Source organism: Cetorhinus maximus, chromosome 4, assembly GCF_964194155.1.
Source record: "Cetorhinus maximus chromosome 4, sCetMax3.hap1.1, whole genome shotgun sequence".
NCBI lineage: Eukaryota > Metazoa > Chordata > Chondrichthyes > Lamniformes > Cetorhinidae > Cetorhinus > Cetorhinus maximus.
This window is the reverse complement of record NC_135882.1, coordinates 104,526,280-104,545,568: the sequence shown is the minus strand read 5'-3', so window position 1 is coordinate 104,545,568 and position 19,289 is coordinate 104,526,280. Positions and strand designations below refer to the sequence as shown.

General features: G+C 41.7%; 1 protein-coding gene across 1 annotated transcript in view; it reads right to left on the bottom strand.

Moving 5' to 3' along the window:
- kcnq3 (potassium voltage-gated channel, KQT-like subfamily, member 3) overlaps positions 1-18,867 on the bottom strand; it is a 536,749-nt gene extending 517,882 nt beyond the window's left edge. The window contains exon 1 of the mRNA XM_078540589.1: positions 18,551-18,867. Within this exon, the coding sequence (XP_078396715.1) occupies positions 18,551-18,867 (317 nt within the window). The remainder of the gene's footprint in view (positions 1-18,550) is intronic.
- Between the last annotated feature and the right edge of the window lie 422 nt (positions 18,868-19,289).

Below are 19,289 nucleotides of genomic sequence, written 5' to 3'. Positions count from 1 at the left end.
AGTGTGAGATTCTACCAACATTCCAGCGCAGTGAACTTTAGAGACTTTCAGCCTCTAGATGCTCTTTTTCTCCCAGACCCTGGCAGACTAACATATCTGTGATATTCAGTGATATTTTACAAAAACCTGTAACCAAATGTCATAATGGCTTTCTGTTACCTTCCCATTTCAAAGCCCCTCACCATGGCAATGTGAATTGGGCCTTATATCTAAGTAGAGATGCTGATTAGCTATTCTTTAAACCCCAACTCCATTTCAAAGTGGAATTAAATGGACAGTTTAAAGTATAACTATTTATAACATAACATTCTCAACACTTATCTGAGTAGAATTTTCCATTTGGCGTACAGGCGCGCACCCAACACACCGGAACATTAAATGATGTGATTACATTGGGCGTGCGTCCCAATGTCATTGTGAAGTCACACGATATTTCATTCGGTGGGCATGCGCCAGAGTTGGCTGCGCGCCCGCCGATAATTGATAGGCCTATTAAGGCCATTAACCAGGTAATTAACCAGAATTTTACACTGCCAGTCCAACCTTACGGTTGGTGGGCAGACAAAAAGGCCAAGCGGCCTTTACATTTTTTAGGAAACCTCATCCACAAGCGAGATGAGGTTTCCTAAAGCTTTTAAAAATTAAATAAAAACTTTTTTTGAAAAATAAAAACATTTCACATGTCAGATGAGGAGACATGTTTCATTAAATTTTATTGTATGTATTTATTTTTTTAAAAAGCACTTCAATCTCCCTGAGGGAGCTCTGTGCCTCAGGGAGATTGAAGTGCTCTTTCGTGCATGGGCGAAAGAGTGCTGGACCTGACTCTCCCTCCTCCCTCCGCCACACAGGTAGCGCTCAGCGCTACTGCTCGTGATCCACGCAGGGCGGGCCTTAATTGTCTTGCCCGCGTGAACTCGTGGTGCAAAGCCAATCACAGGCGGCAGTGCACTCCGCGACCGTCCCTGCCCACTCCAGCTGAGCCTGCCCGACATATGGAAAATCCTGGCCCCTGAGACTTTAGAGACTCAATGACCAGAATATCCTGCCCCCACCACCCCCCCCTCCCCCTCTGCACACACACACACACACACACACACCTCCCCCCCCCACCTCCCCCTCCCCATGGCAGGGCCAGCAAGCCATTGAAATCTCCGTTCACACTGGTGGGACCAGGAGATCCTGCCAGCATGAGGGGCTGGAAAATTCCAACCAATGCCTATCCATTGTACAGGCTGCTACCTGCATCTACCTTGCCCTTCTTCCCAGTAAAACAATTTGGGCCCCCTTTAATCTCTAACACTCAAACCACCCAGGCTTGCTGTCAGGCAGACTTCAGAGCAGGTCACAGGGCTCCCTTCATTTTACCCTAAATTAAAGCCACAGTCCCAAAACATAACAACCTTATAACCCTCATAATTGTAACACATGTTCTTTCAAGGCATGTTATATCCCAATTGCAATTAAATTCCAAAGGATCTTGGGAACTACAAAAAAATTGACTGGGGAATATATATTCAACTTCATAAAATACTGATGAAGCTGCAATCCTTACACGTATACCAGTTTTCCTTTGTGTGATAGGTAAATAAACCATGGAATTTGATGACAAAGTTCCCCCTTTATTGGGTTACAGGTTGAAAGTAATGTTAATTGATCTGTAAATGTTAAACCATGGCATAAAACTCTAATATTAATATTCATTAACTCAGTTGAGCCACTGTGCCTGTACCACTGCTTATGATAACTATCACAACCGTTTTTCCCTATTTTCTGATGAACCTGTTCAGATTTTCTAGTATTTCTGTTCATATTTCTGTTTGCTAGCATTTATAGCTTTTCTCTTTAACAGATATATGTGTATACATATATATATATGAAATATATACACACATGCACTGTCATGTCCTTGAATATTCTTCAAGTGTTCATTTAATCTTTAATTTTCTTAATCAACGTGAATAGAATAACTGCTTGTGATAATTTGATCCTTAATTTTCAAAATCAGCTTGATTTGAATAACTACCTATAATAATTACTTCCATATTCTAATAGCCCTCATTATGCTTCTGGTCCTAATATTGACAAAGGAAAATAAGAATCGTACACCACTTTGAACTTAAAGTCTAACTTGCTGTTAAATGTAAACTACAAAATATTAACTAAAATCCTGGGAACAAATTTTGGACTTGCATCCTCCCATACAATTCACAAACATCATTTTGATTTTGTAAAATGACAATATTTCTACGATAGTTATGGAATCTCTCCATTGCTTGTCACACACCCATCGCTCTGGTTAGTCTTAACACTGGATGTAAAGAAAGACTTTGGTAGGAGAAAGTAGAAATGTTGATATAAGTTCGATTTTGAGTCACCTTCATTCAGCAGATTGAAAACAAACCATTTAGCTCTTTTACCATCAATTTTGCTTAATAGCACAAGTCCACCTCCAATTAGTTGGACGAGGTATTTGACAGGACTGCCCTTCACTCCTACTACTATTCATAATACCCACTGGAGGCAAGTCCTGAGTCCATGGTCTTAGCATTAGAGACAAAAGCATTGCTGATATTTAGTAGGCTATTCAAAGCATTCTTGAGCCCACCACACTTAGTGTAATTTTCAAACTATGGAATGCATCAGGTCATAGTAACATCTGAACAAGCATCACCTCAATTGAGATATAAAACATTACAAATTTCAACATTCTCCCAAAAGAACAATGGGGCTTATTTTTGTTTGCAACACTGATTGGATGGACAGCTTAACATAGTCTGATGCTAAGAGGAAGCAGCAAGTGTGTGCAAAAGGAGAAAGTAGCTGTGAGGACAGTAGTGCTCAAGCCAAGGCCTAGTGTTTCAGAGCTCTATATAGAGTAAGGGATATGTGAAGAAGTGTCTTACTTTGGCAATCCTGCTAAGGTCATTAAATTTTTTCCTGGTTCTAATCTGCAGACTGAGCATTAAAGTGGGTGATTGATTTATCAATTGAGCCTTCACAGGACACTTTAAACACACAGTATCGCCTGTTGGACACTGGGATGCACAAATAATGAAAAAAATGACTCATTTACACCACAGTATCTGTAAAATATTCATGATAATGTACCACATTCTATGTAGTCTCTTGAGGAGTTCTATTGTGTTTAAATTTTAATACTGTGTTTTTCCCCAGCCTCTGAATATAGCACTGAAATTGTATGGTGTCACTTTGATCATTTTGATTAATGCATTTTCTGGCAAGGCATTTGCACCTATTTACACAAAGATATGCTTAAATGCAAGTATTTAACAATGCAATTTCATTAATGGAAAAGTAAGTCACTGAAATCGAAACTTACTGATTTTTTCCACAAAAATCACAACAGAAAAGATGTGACAGAGTTTAGAAATGGTATGGATATATAATGATGCACTATTACAAAAATTGAAAAGCAAAAGGACACAACAATCTCAACAAAAAGTTGAACTATTACTTACAAATATGTTAAGCTAATATTTGCCATTTGGAAATGAAGTGCAGAAACATAGGGCAGAATTTTGCCCTTGATGGGCGGATGGGCCCCACCGGCTCGGTGGCGGGTGGGCAGCCGATCGCCGCCGCCGAAGCGGGCCCCGCCACCATTTTAAGTGGGCGGGCCAATTAAGGCCCGCCCAGCGGTCTGCCCGACGGGAAGCACTATGCACTTCCTGTACGGGGGGCATAGGGATTCCCCAACTGTCTAAGTGCGCTCTTTCACACATGCACCCGAAAGAGCTCACTGCTCCCTGAGACTAAGTGCTGTCTCAGGGAGATCACTGACAGTGCTTCAAAGTGTCAAAATAGAAAAATAAAAAAATATTAACATGTCCTCCTCATGTGACAATGCCACACGAGATGGGACATGTTAATAAATCTCACATAAAATTTATTTAAGGTTTTTAAAACAGACGTAAAACCTCATCCCACCAGTAGATGAGGTTTCATGTTTTTCAGAAGCCCGCTGGAGCTGTTGGCCTGCCCGCCAGCCTTAAGGTTGGATGGGCAGGGCCTTTAATTACCTTAATTATCCTGTCAATGGCCTCAGTTGGCCATTGACAGGTCGGCCAGCGGACAGCTTATTTCGCTGTCCACCTGCCTTCCTGAATATTTAAATGGGGCGGGCGGGATGACGTCAGGGGTTCCTCCCAACGTCATCCCGCGTCATTTTCCTGTCGGCAAGCGGGCCCGCCCCCAAATTGCCGACGGGAAAATTCAGGCCATAGTAGTAATAATGGACTCTACAGCCAAAGAGTTAAACCAGTGTTTTTGTAGTTGCAATCAATAAGTTGCCACCCAGGTGCCAGGAAAGGTATACCACATAGTGGCTGCAAAATATTTTGCAGAGAACAGTGGAACAGCCAGTAGTGGAACCAACAACATAGGAAAAATAAAATTTGGGTTCTGCAAATGAAGTTGCAGCGATTAAGCGGTCAATTAAAGAACAGGGCGTCGAGGGTAGCAATCTCAGCACTATTCCCACATGTCACTGTATAGAATAGCAAGATAGGGGAGTTAGCTAACTGCATTACGGGAGATGATGTAAATGGACTGAGTTCAAGTTCCTTGGAATACAGCCACATGTGTTGGTTGCCTCTCCACCTCTAATGCTGAAGCACTGATTGAAACTACTTACTTTGTGGTGCTCAACAACATTCTGTACACTGTGATAAACCTGGTAATACCCTACAAAACACTGTGGCAAATATATTGGGCAAGATTAAAGGAACTGACGATTAAAAAAAAATGCCAGACTGTTAAATCATAGAAATTTACAGCACAAGAAGAGGACATTTGGCCAATCATGTCAGTGCCAGCTGTAAGACAGCTATACAACCTAATCCCACTTTCCAGCGTTTGGTCTGTCGTAGGTTACAACACGTGAAGTGCACACCCAAATACATTTAAATGCGCTGTGGGTTTTATCCTCAAACACCCCTTCTGGCAGTGCATTCCAGACACCCACCACCTTCTGGATGCAAAAATTTCTCAACTCCCCTCTAATCCATTACCAATTACTTTAAAATTCATGACTCCAGTTATTGGCTTCTCTGCTAAGGGAAATAGGTCCTTCCTATCCAATCCATCTAGGCCACTCAACTTATACACCACAATTGAATCACCCCTCAGCTGCCTCTGTTCCAAAGAAAACAACCCAACCTATTTAATCTTTCCTCATGGCTAAGATTGTTCAGTCCTGGCAACATCCTCATATATCTCCTCTGCACCTTCTTTCATGTGATCACATCTTGTAATGCAGTGACCAGAACTAGTTTTTTATCCAGAAAAGGAAATGGTTATTTGACAAATTTATTAGAATTTTTTGAGTAACCAATCTGGTAGATAAACGGGAGCCAGCAGATATAGTATACTTGGATTTCCAAAAGGCTTTCAATAAGTGTCACGCAAAAGGTTAATATGTAAGATTAGGGGCAGAATTTTGCCCTAGGTTGGCGGGCGGGCCCCACCAGCTCGGTGGCGGGCGGCAGCCGAACTCTGCCACTGAAGCGGGCTACACCGCCATTTTAAGTGGGCGAGCCAATTAAGGCCCGCCCAGCGGCCTGCCCGACGGGAAGCACTATGCACTTCCTGTGCGGGGTGGGAGGGATTCCCCAACTGTCAAAGTGCGCTCTTTCACGCATGCGCGCGAAAGAGCGCACTGCTCCCTGAGGCACTTAAAAAATAGAAAAATAAAAAAATTATTAACATGTCCCCCTCATGTGACAAAGTCACATGAGATGGGATGTGTTAATAAATATGACATAAAATTTATTAAACATTTTTAAAGTGGACATGAAACCTCATCCCGCCAGTGGATGAGTTTTTATGTTTTTTCTATTGCCCGCTGGGGCTCTTGGCCTGCCCGTCAACCTTAAGGTTGGATGGGCAGGCCCTTTAATTACCTTAATTATCCTGTCAATGGCCTTAATTTTCCATTGACAGGTCGACGGGCGGACAGCTGATTTCGCTGTCCGCCCGCCTTCCTCAATATTTAAATGCACCGGGATGACGTCGGGGGTTTCTCCCGACATCATCCCACATCATTTCCCCGTCGGTGAGCGAGCCCTGCCCCCAAATCGCCGATGGGAAAATTCAGGCCTAGGGCTCTGTTACGGCACAGCCGATGGTAAATGCTGAGCTGCTCAAATCCCAAAGGGAAACTTGAAACAACTGCCACAATTGTTTTGCAATTTGTATAAATTTCGAGATGCGTGCCTTGAATTCAGTAGTACTAAGACCACCAAGTCTCATAGGTTTCTTACGAAACTAAATTAAACACTTATTAACAGAAGAAATTATTTTAAGCACACACAAATTACTACTATGATAACTTCTAAATCCCCTAGTTAATCTAACTCCCAGTTACTTTCGTTGAGGCAACAGTAAGACACATAGATTTTAAAAGACCCCGGCAAAGAAACACGATACCCTGAACAATCCAATTCAAAGTGAGTTTTCTTAACTTCAGTTCTTTGTAGACAACAGCTTGAGGCTTAGATGCTGGAAGCTTTTCACACTTGTTCTAGATCTTAGAATGCCTACCCTTACACACAACCTTCACTCCTTTATACATATTTTCCCCTACGTATGCAAATTCCCATTGTTTCATTATGTCTTTGGACTTTACTTTTCAAATAATAAAAATCTCTCATAGTACCAATTTTATGAGTAATCTTTGGGAAAAATAGACACACTGTTTCTTAACTTCTCCTGGCTAGGTGAAAAATTTCACCCCCTCTTTTGAAATCAATCTAGTATGATTTATTTACAAATGCAAACGTTCCCTTTACATCTATGTTTACCTACTTAACATTTCAAACCTAGCTTATCTTCTGTTACATCAAAGCCTTCAGACTTGAATTGCCCTATCTCTTCTGATGAATAATCACAGACCTGAAATGTTAACTCTGTTTTTCTCTCCACAGATGCTGCCTGACCTGCTGAGTGCCTCCTGCATTTTCTGTTTTTATTGCAGATTTTCCCCATCCGCCATAATTTGCTTTTGCCCTTTCCCTTGTTGTGTTTGCTATGTTCTGGCCTAAAACAAGTTTTCCTAAATGCATTTTAAGAATTCTGAGCCTTCTATATCTACCAAATACTAGAGATAATCAGCTGTCCTCCCAAGCTTTGCTGTCTCATATGGTCCTTCCATGATAACATGCATGGCATCATTCAGTGCCATGGCTCCACCTCTGACAGTTTTGAGATCAAGGGTTTGGTGAAACAGGACTGTGGCTAGGCCGTTACTCTGTTTGCTATCTTGTTCTCCGTCCTACAGACCTATGCCTTCCCTGCGGACATGGAAGGAGTGTACCTCCACACAGGGCCAGGGAAAGAAACCATACGCCCTGGTGCTTCTCTTGCTTAGGGGCCCCTTTAACTCTCCCACTCGCATCCTTCAGGTGCCCATAATTGGAAACCATAGTCACAGTGGGGTCAAACTGTTTTATGTAGGTTTAGCAAAACCTCTTGGCTTTATGCCTCTATTTATGAAGCCTATCGAAAGCTCAGGTTTCAGTATGATATACTTTACAACCACGGCTTTGTCATACAACTCGGTCATTCATATAATGCAACTATCTCTGCTTCTTTGAATCTGGCCAATGCAATATCCAGGCAGCAACATCCAAAAGACCTGAACCTCAAGCACCGCAAACAATAATCCTATGTACAAATGAGAATATCTTGAAATAAGTAACATATTATATTGATGCATGACTCCTGGCTTCACTTACAAATTTGAAAATGGAAAAACATTCCAATAAATTCACACCAACAATTCACCTGCAATAATGTGCTATTTTTATCCACACAAGTGGACTTTGTTAACATAAAAATTATACTTTGCATTGAGTGAAAAGTACTTTCTCATTTTAAATTGAAACTAACCACGCTTACAAATGCCCAGCTTGAAGCATATAATAGGAGAGTACAGCACTGCAGTTGCTGGCAGTCTGAAATATAAACTGAAAATGCTGGAAATGCACAGCAGGCCAGGCAGCATCTGTGGAGAGAGAAACAGAGTCAACGCTTCAGGTCCACGGTCTGCATTAGTTCTGATGAAGGGTTACTGACCTCTGTTTCTCTCTGCACAGATGCCACCAAACATGCTGAGCATTTCCAACACTTCCCACTTCTATTGGAGTAAAAATAACCCCTCTGCCAGCCCTCCACAAAGCAATCAGACTCTTGTGAGCCTCTCATTCCCCTTCAGCAAGAAACCCAGCAGCAGCTACCTGAGATCTGGTTTGGCACAACATTAAACATAAATTTCAAAAACAAAGTTAAAGTATGAAGAAAACATAAACAACAATGTCAAAGCAATAAACCGATCATTTGAAAAATGTGTAATTAATAAAAATAACTATTAAAAAGTGCCAAGCAGCAGAGCTAGCTAATGAAACCATTTTTGCCTTTTTGCTTAAGCAGAGATAGAGAGAGACAGACGAGGTCCCGAGTCCTGGTCACCAGCGAATGGGGAGGGGACCACAGCTGAGCTAAGGAGTTGGGTTTAACTAACACCAATCTTATGTTCGCCACTTGGTGGAATTCATATGGAAGTGGGTGTCGGAAGCGGGTTGCCTTTCAACCTAGGTTTTCCTCGTCACACGGCCTGGTGCGTAGATAGGATTTTGGGAAGGGAAGAGGAGAAGGAAGGGTAAGGGTGTGTGTATGAGCAGCATGTGTGTGTGTGTGTCCAGCTCACTTCCAGCCTCAGAGTTCTCTCTCTCTCTCTCACACGCACACGCACGCACACACACACACACACACACATACACACACACTCACTCACTCACGCATGCACACTCACTCTCTCATGCACATGCGCTCACTCTCGCACACAGGGCCCATGAGAGGAGAGTGCAGAAGGCACCAAACAAAGGGGCCAGGGGCTAGGAGGGGCCCGGACTCGATGTTTTAAATGGTGGTCCAGACAAGGCAGCAGACCTGAAAGACGGGCTTAAAAAATAAATTGGAAGAGGAAACAATCCATTTCTTGAGTTAAGGCCATAATGAATTTGTATAACATGTATCATTCTTCATTGAAAAATTCAGATCAATTCAATCTACATTTTTCCTGAACTGCTGGCGGATGTCTGATTGACAAATCCTGGAGATGGTGCATTAGCATAAAGGAGCAGTTGCCATTGATGGTAGAATGTGGGTCAGCTCCAGAGAAGTCATAACAGTAAGGTTGTGTTAGCTACAGAGTTGCATTGTTTTATAAATGTAGCAATTTCTTTGTAGCCACTTTCCTAACATTAGTTGATTGCTTGGTGATTAATTATCCTGAGATAACCAACATTGGGCCTCCAATTTCATCATTGTTACAGTCACTCTGCTTCTTGCATGCAGGTGTAAGATAGACAAAACCTACATTTATACAGCACCTTTCATGATGTCCCAAATCACTTTACAGCCAATTAAGTACTTTGGAGTTGCAGTCGCTGGTATAATGTAGGCAATGTTATCAAGTGGCGGAGCAGATCCGAGGGGCCGAATGGCTTACTCCTGCTCCTAATAGGTATGTTTGTATGTCACTTGGATGGATGAGGTGAGCTGGGCTAGATGGTTTTTATTATCCAGAATTATTTTGCGAACAGAGGGTGGAATCATTGCTGGAGTTTTGTTTATTTTGCTGCTGATGAAAGCTTATTGAGCAGACTTTGTGGGGTGCAATTACCAGGACAGGGGTACGTAATGGGCTCACAGTGAATCAGTAACCTGTTTCACACTGCACATGATTCTCAAGAATCTTTTCCATTGACTTCAATCTTGTCCTTTTGTCTACTTACCTAGTATCCCACTCTAGCTTGATGCTTTTATGAGTTTTTTGAGGTATTAAAATATTGTGATAAAGTTGTGTTGCATAGTAGATATTAAAAATATCTTGTAGTGAGAAGCAACAATCAGCAGAGTCTTCAGACTTGCTGAAGAAAACACAGACACAATTGTAAACTATTCAGTCTTTGTCCTCTGGTCTCTTAAAATTGTGTTGGACAGAGACACCTTCAGCACTTCTCATTGACAATGACGACAAATGTTGATCAATCACTCCACTTTGTTGCTCTGGAGACATCTTATCTATCCTGTGAGATTATTGATAAAAATAGAATCCAATTACACCCCTTGAATGAAATAATTATATTGAATAATATCATGCACCCAGGCAGGAAAATGTCTTCTAGATTCACAGACTCATAGACATTTACAGCACAGAAGAAGGCCATTCGGCCTATCATGCCCGCGCCGGTCTACAGAATGGAAAAGATCTTGTGCAGTTTATCTGGGTTGCAAGTATTGAATCTTTCCCACAAATATGAATTTACTGTTACTGTGTCCATATGGTGCAATGTGCAGAACATGTTAATGAGAACTGAGGCAGTCACAGAAATCAGTGTTATCGTCTGCACAGCATTATAAATAGCAAATGGGATATTTTCCTGTCAAATTAACTATATTGCATGGTGCTGTTAAAGTAAAATTGCACTCTCTGGTTTGTTTAATATTTGTGGTATGATCACCTATAAGACACATACGAACTAACACTGCATTATATCATTGCTGCTCTTAATATTAATGACCCATGCTGTATATATAATCCAATGATATTTGTAACATATATCTGCCAACAATGGGCATTATCATTTTACTGGGACCTTTTTGTGATTGTTTGGTGAATTGATTGATTAATCTTGAAAGGAGAAAAATATCATGCATGGTTGAGGAGGGGGTTAAAGGGGGAGGGGGGAATAAGGGGCCTGGAAATGGGAGAAACAATAGGATCCATGATTTCTCTCCTTGGCCCTGCTCACACACACTCACTCAACACACTCACTCACACACACTGGGGTGAATTTTTCCTATGGCAGGTGAGCTGTTCAGGAGCGGGCGCGGAGCCGATCACCACCCGCAATCGGCTGCGCACCACCAATATTACAGGGGCAGGACAATTAAGGCCCGCCCAGCATAATGTGCAGCCGGTAGTGCTCAGCGCTACCTGTGTGGGCAAGGGAAGGAGGGAGAGTTGGGGCCTGCGCTCTTTCATGCGTGCGCACGAAAGAGCGCAGCAATCTCCCTGAGGCACGCAGCTGCCTCAGGGGGATTAAGTAGATAATAAAACTTTTTCATAAATAAAGTAATAAATTACTTAAACATGTCCCTTCATGAGATAGTGTGGAAATTTTATTTAATTATTTTATGAAACCATCAGGAAACCTCATCCCACCCATGGATGAGGTTTCCTGAAAAACGCAAAGGCCGCTTGGGCTCTTCGCCTGCCCGGCAACCTTAAGTTCAGATGGGCAGCATTGTTAACAAGTTAAATTACTTTTTTGATGGCCTTAATAGGCCGTTGACAGTTCGGCGGGTACGCAGCTGCCTCCGGCACGTGCCCGCTGAATGAAATATCGAAATGACGTACGATGACATCGGAATGCGTGCCCGACATCATCATGCGTCATTTTACATGTCGGCGTGTTGGGCCCACCCTCGCACGTCAACCATAATATTCTGCCCACTCACTCAACACATTCACTCACCCACACTCACTCAACACACTCACTCACACGCTCACTCTCTTTTTGCAGCTTTCATGAAAAAGCCCAAACATCTCAAGTTTCTCTTCCTAACTCTGTCTCCTCATCCTTCATAATATCCTGGTGAACCTACAATGCCCCTTTTCGGTTACTGTGATATCCTTGGAGGGTGCTCAAAACTGCACAGACTATGTTCTACTACATCTTTCGCAACCGACATTTACTCACTCACCCCAGGGCCTAGGGAGGTTTGGAAGTTTTCTTGCTGAGGAGAAGTTCGGGGTGACTGTGAAAGTGGAAGGATGCTTTCCCTTGGCCCAGTCTAACACTCCAGCTGGCCTGGTCTCACTGTTGCTACAACTGCTGTTCCTCCTGGTGTCTCCGACCCGCTCCATCATCTTGCCTCCTGTAGTCATTTATTGGGCTGGTGCCTGCACAGGAGGGCAAGAGGACAGCCAAGGGTGGATTACATAACTCAGAATGCATCCTGGCTGTCAAAAGCATTGGCTGCAAAGACTTGAGCTCTCGCTCCAATAACCCCTTCTACTACAGAACTTTCTCCTCAGCTGGTCTGCAAGCATAGTGAGGCAGGCAGGCAGCTACTTGAGAGAGGGGGTGGTGCTACCTGAACCCAGGCCCCCTGAAGACACAGGCCTTGGTGATCAGCACCATGTGCAACCCCATCTCCGAGGCCCTGCCTCCACACAGGATCAGATAGATAACTTCTCATCCTATCAAGACTGAAAGGCAAGACAAAGGCATGGCATGCCCTGATCAGGGAACTTCTGCATGCTGATGAAGCTGCACTAGTTTCCCAGACAGAAGACCAGCTCCAAAGGCTCATGGATCATCTGTCCCATATCTGTGTCATGTTGTTCCTCACCATCAGTATTAAGAAAACTATATGACAGAGTGTTGTGTCTCCACCTGTGCTCAGGCTTAATAAAACAACACTGGAAGCAGTCAGCAAATTCTGCTACCTTAGATCTACAATGACAGGCATCCTATATTTTGATGAAGAGCTTAGCACACGCCTTGGAAAGGCAGCCACCAACTTTGGCCAAATAACAAAATGGGCATGGAAAAAAAAAACTGGCCCACAAGACCAAGATCCTCACATACAAGGCCCTGTATTATCAGCACATTGCTGTATGGCAGTGAAGCCTGCACAACTTACACCTACTAAAAAAAAATCTCAACAACTTCTATCACCAATGACTATGACACATCCATGCATCACATGGAAAGATAAAGTCACCAATGAAGCAATCCTTTCTAGGGCAAACATACCAAGCATGCTAGCGCTGGTCAAGCAAAGGAGGCTTTGTTAACTTGGGCATGTGCACAGGATGGATATTCAATACGGACAGGTAGCCCATGACAAGAGACTAGCAGGGTGCCCAATGCTTCAATTCAAGGATGTCATCAAAAGAGACATGAAGGCCCTCAACACTCACAACAAGTGGGAAACTCTCACTGACAACCGATGCAAATGGCGGAACCAGCTGTGGGCAGGAATTTGCTACCATCACAACATGTGGTTTGAGAAGCTCCAAAGCAGATGCCAACTCTGCAAACAAGGTGTCAAAGATCACCCTACATCACCGGCACCAACTTTATGTGTGGTGCTTATGACAGACTTTGCCTTTCCAGAATTGGCTTGTTCAGCCATCAAAAGAAGTGCAACAGATGATCTCACCTGACCTCAAAAGTTCTGAAGCTGCATTGCCAACATCTTTCAAAACTGGAAGAATGCCAGTCAACCTATATCTTTTACATTGATCCTATCCCAGTTTAATTAGGCTAGTTTTAATATCCTATTATTACTAACATATTGTTTTTGTACTTCTCAGGAAGTTGCCCATATATTTGTTCTATTATCCCCCTAGCAATGTGAATGTCACTTTTTTGGGATCTACAAAATCTGTGGAGCGCTTGGTTCACATCACGAGAGAATGAATGGATGTTTATGCCACACTACACGTATTAAATTGGCCTGCTTTCAAGCCTATGTATATCATATTAACTTCTTATCTCAGAGGGTTATGGCTGCTCATTCGTGAGTATACTCAAGGCTGAGATCAATACATTTTTAGGCCCTCAGTGAATCAAAGGATATGGGAATCAGGCTGGAAAGTAGAGTTGAGGTTGAGAATCAGGCATGATCTTATTACCATAGATGTCGGTATATACGTCAACTTTTGAAAACTCCAAAAATCATTCCAAGAACAGGGCTTAACTTACAGGCCAAGTATAAAATATGAACCACCGGTTTGGGTATGGCGTGGTCGCCATTTTGAAATGTGTAAAATAGTAACATCGATAACTCATATTAAATTAAGATGGTACAATTTATTGAATAAATCAATTGTACAAAAATACCTTTAATCACAATCAAAGCATTTTAAAGCCTGTCAAATTTATTGACTTTGGCATCTGACACAAGGACTTCATCAAATTCATTCTGAGTCACTTTGGCTATGGCATCATCGTAAGGGTCCCACTCTGGATCAGATATGATGTTTTTACATTTAGAATCATCCCACCACAACAAATCATCTTCCTCTCTACCCATTGAATTGGATATTCACATTTTTTGAAAGATCTGATGACACTTCATACACTAATAGCATCCCACGATTTTATGACAAAACCACACTAAACATCAAGCAGGGCAGTATCATATTTCCACTCTTTGTGAAGTTTTTTCTCTATCAACCGTCCACCTATTCTATTCAATGCAAACACGAATGGCTTGTTGAGGTACACATCCAAAGATTGAACTATGGGTGTTGGACCCCCTGGTATAACTGCAATGTGGGTGAAATTTCTTTGCAGGCGTATCATTGGTTATATGGGATCTAACCATGTCCCAAACTAATAAAAATAAAAGCAAAAAACTGCGGATGCTGGAAATCCAAAACAAAAAAAATATACCTGGAAAAACTCAGCAGGTCTGACAGCACCTGCGGAGAGGAATACAGTTAACATTTCGACTCAAAACATTAATTGTATTCCTCTCCACTGATGCTGCCAAACTAATAAGCTGTCTTCTTTATGTAAGCCACCAGGATGCCTATTTCACACATTATTATTCCACCTGTGATCATCCTCAGCTATCTGTCATGGGAATGCACAGAAACACTTGCAGAGAACTCGATGTTCAGCATGGTTCAACGTTTGAAAATTACCATAAGCTTTAATTTTGTTCCATCAGCCGTGCAGGATAGTCGACTGTGACTTAGCAAACTTAAGTGCATATATACACATTGCATTTCGAGTGACAATGTAACCATCCTGACGATTTTTGAGGACCCATTCCAATACATGCTTCTCAAGATCAGACCAGTGGCTGGTCCCTATTCTTATGGCACATTTGGCCTTGGGCATCTTCTTCAGGATGGGTTCCTTCTTCTTCTATTCTGGCACCAGCTTTTTCACCAACACCGAATTCACTCGCTACAGCACAGTTATTTGACAAGTTAGCAAATGTTACAACTTTTAGCTTGAAACCAGCTTCATACTTCATTTGTTTTGTTGGAAGACTCATTTTTTTTCGCCGTTCGCCAAACAGGGTCTGCTCTGTGTGGGTGCGTCTTAAGCTCCCATGCATCTTTGAAGCACAGTCCATACCGCCTGCTCTATCCCTTGCACCCAGTTATAAGTTAAGTAAAACATGCACTGTGGGGTGAAAAATTGAGACTGATTACGAATGTGCTTGTAACAGGTCATTGCTGTAGAGAGCAGGGGGGTGGTCAACTTATAGACAAGTGTATGCTAAATTATGATTTTTGGAGCTGGAAAAATGGGGTGGTCTTATAGGCCAGGTTGACTTATATGTTGTGATCTACAGTAAATGGCATAGCAGGCTTAAGGGGCCATATGGTCTATTCCTGCTCCTATTTCTTATGTTCTTATGTCAGCACCAGTCAGACATCATGCTCCAGATGGCACAGTTATTAGAAGTGCACAACAATCTGTGAAATGCAATTTGATAGCAACCAGCATTTTAACCTCCAGCCTAACATTTTCCAATTTCCTAAGTTATCTCAACAATGAAATTCTCGATTAACCTCAGGCTATATTTACAAACAGCAATTAAACTTTGTGGTTTTAAAGAGATTAGCTTCAATATTGGTCAACCTTAGCATATATTTTAAAAGGGAGACTAATCTGATCCAGATAATTAAATGTCTATGAGCCTAACTTGTATACAAGTCAAAGTAATGGAAACCATTGTTAAGAGGTAGGCTGGAGGAACACTTGTATAGGAATAACCCAAGGAATTTAAAACAAACATGCTTTTAGTAAGGAAAAGTCATACATAAAAAAATTAACTCTCTGAGGATGTTAAAAGAAGACATTGAGTTTGCTTCATATGGTTTATTCCAAAGGGTTTTGATAAGGTTCCATATAAAAGGCTTCCACTTGAGGTAAAACCTGGAATTATAAAATAATACAACTAAGAAGGAGGGTGTTCAGTTCATCGTGTCTGTGCAGCTTCTTTGGCACAACTATCCAACCAGTCTCACTCCCTTGCACTTTCCCCATTCCCCTGCCAACTTTTTTCTTCTTCAAGTATTTACCTAAATTCCTTTTGAAATTTATTATTGAAACTTCTTTCACCAGTGCTTTCCAAATCACAACTTGCTGTGCAAAAAAAAAACTTCTCATGTTGTCTCTTTTTTTTAAGCAATCACCTTGAACCTGTGCCATCTGGTTACTGACATATCTGTCACTGAAAACAGTTTCTCAAGTGTGGTGCCCAAAATTGAACACAATGATCCGGCTGAGGCCTAACCAATGTTTTATGGATTTATCTTAACTCCCTTCTTTTTCATGCCTCTATTAAATGAAGATAAGGGTCCCATATGCATCCTGAGTAAAATATGAGATTGGAGAGAAAATTAGCGGAAGAACAGAAAACAATGAGATCTTTTGTCACACTAGGGAGAGCTCTGCAGGCTTTATCGCATGGACTTCTGTTATGTTTAATTTCCATAAGTGATCTAGAATCAGCTGTGAGACTGTCAAATTTGTGAATAAAATAGTTACAGCAGTGAAATAGAATGATGCAGCTAAAGATCTGGATTATTTATGCAGACATATGGTAGATGAAATCTTACTCTCAGTTGTATGGTGAGTCACGTTGGCTGAAACAATACACAATAATACAGAACACATGGAAAATTAGCGCACAGAGGCTCAGAAAGTGGCAATACTGAACGTGACAGTGTCACTATCAAGACAACATGATGAGCCAATTAAAGCTCAATTAAACAGCTGTAATATTTAGTCAAAACAGTCCTTTAAAGTATAAGGTCCTGTAATCAAGTGAATTTTTCTGTATTGATTTTCCACTACAATCTACCTTTGACTGTGAAGAAACTGGATTCATACTTCATAGTCTGAATCACACAGCATGGGAATTATTTATTCTTCTACTATCTGAAGGCCAAGAGAACACAAAACAACTTGTCAATTCCTGGAAACTACATATTGTAGAGTTTTCTCTTCAACATTATGCAAAGCTCTATTAACAGATAATTTGGATGTAAAATGTCACTTTCCAGTTTCTAGGAGGTGTAGGCTAATGGGAGTGATCTTTTGTGCTGTGCACAAGAGAAGTATTTGGTGGAAACAGAACAATTTATGAATTTGATTTATTTTCCATTCATGGACATAAACAATACTGCATCATCATAGGTTCAATATGTTTTCATATTTACACTACCTTTTTTGAATTTATGTAATTACTCAACTGAAGTTTGGAGTGATAATATAAGTTTCAACTGTGTGGGTATGAAGGAAAGGTAATAACTACCATAAATGTACTAAATATAATATGCATCAACTTGTATATTGTGATTTTATTTTTAGCTATGCACAAGTGTGTTAACAGATGATATAACAGAATCTTGTTCTGTGGACTATACACAACTGTTAAGCTTCACTCTGTGGATCATGACATCACTAGGTTGTCGCAAGGGTGGAACGCAACTTCATTGACAATGTATTACTTTCTCATATTATATTGAAAATCCTGATATTACGATTGTACGTGTATTAGATTCTACGCTTGCGCACATCAATATGTTTAGCAAAGTGTACAAGGTGCAATGGTTAATGGGGTCTGAAAGATGAGAGGGAACGTTCCTCCCACCAGAAACAAATGAGGAAAGGGGAGGGTAAACTTTACTTTAGGCAAAAGGAGGAGTCAACATGAATTTCCATCAATCACTCTACATCATTCATTAGCAATTCTCATTGGAAAACAGAGAGAAATCGTTTCGTAGTGAAAACTGAACGTGGATCTTAAAAAACTTATTAGATCCGGAAATAATATTTAATTTGCCTATGAAATTTATTCCACACTTATTTTGTGTATGGACTTAGAAGTACAGACGAAACTGGTAAAGTCAGTTATTGCATATCCACTATCTAGGAGATACCGATATCGGTAGACTCCGCGTTCTAGCTTCATACAAGGGTTTCATCTACAGCTCAGGAGGATGCACACAATTCAATAGTTAGGCTGACCAATAACAATGCCTGGATCCGTTGTGGTGTCATTTAAACTTTCACAATGCTGCAAACCCATAGCCAATTTCCCTAAATCAGAATTAGGTGTGGTTCTCTGGCATCAACGCATAATGAGTCCAGCAACAAAACAGATTCCCCTTTGTTATTTTACCTGAAATTGTACAGGATCCTGCAAAAATTAAACAGCGCGGAGAAAGACATCGTGTGTAGAAATGGAATTTCTCACAGCTAACATTATTTTAAAAATCAGTAAAATAAAATATATAGTGAGTGATATAAATACATGATAAGATGCCTTGTCAGTATTTCTAGGATTAAACAAAGCGAGGTACGGTCATTGTAATCCCATGGAACAAAACAGGAAGAGATCACAGTGAAATCACCCTGCTGTGCGTACAAATAAAGCCAAGCAGCAAATATGAAAGGAGGATGCGACCAGTACTTACACGAAGGCGTGATAGACCAGTGCCCATCCTCCGGGTCTCTCCAGCGCATCATAGATAAAGTTCTGCAGTTTTCTGTAGGTTGCTTTCCTCTTGCTCGGTTGACTGTAGCTTAGGGGTTTAGTCAGGAGGCTTAGACCTTCCTTCGCTCCGGGTTTGCTGTCTTCTTTGCTCCGTCCATCTAGGAGCAAAGCGCCGTCACGGTCCGCACCGGAGCTCAGCCCCAAACCCACTACCCCGGGCTCGGAATCGGCGGCGAAGCCCACCCGCGGCTTCTTGCCATCGCCAGAGCTATCACCATTCCTGGACTTGAGCCCCATGATCAGCTGGCACGCCGATGCTCACTGTAGGCAGGGTGGCAGAAAGCGTGGAGAAAGCAAATGCCATGGCTCGTAAACAGAGACCAGAGCTCAAACGAAGAGGTCCCATCAGGATCTTTGGGGAGTGGAAAGATCTCTCTACGTCTCCCTCTTTTAATCAGGTTGGATGGTGAGCATCACGCCCCTCACTTTTTTTTTACCTGTTGTTGTAAGTGATGCAGCCCTCGGTCAGGCTGTGATTTAATGAATGTTTGCACTGTTGTTACCGAGAGGTGGGATGTGGAATTGCTGGGAGGATTTTCCGGGAAGGAATATTGATGGTTGGAGCCAAACAATATAATCTGGATCCAGGAAGCACAGGAGCAGATTCAGCTCGAGCTGTTACACGCCAACACGTGACCAGCATTACAATTTACATCCCT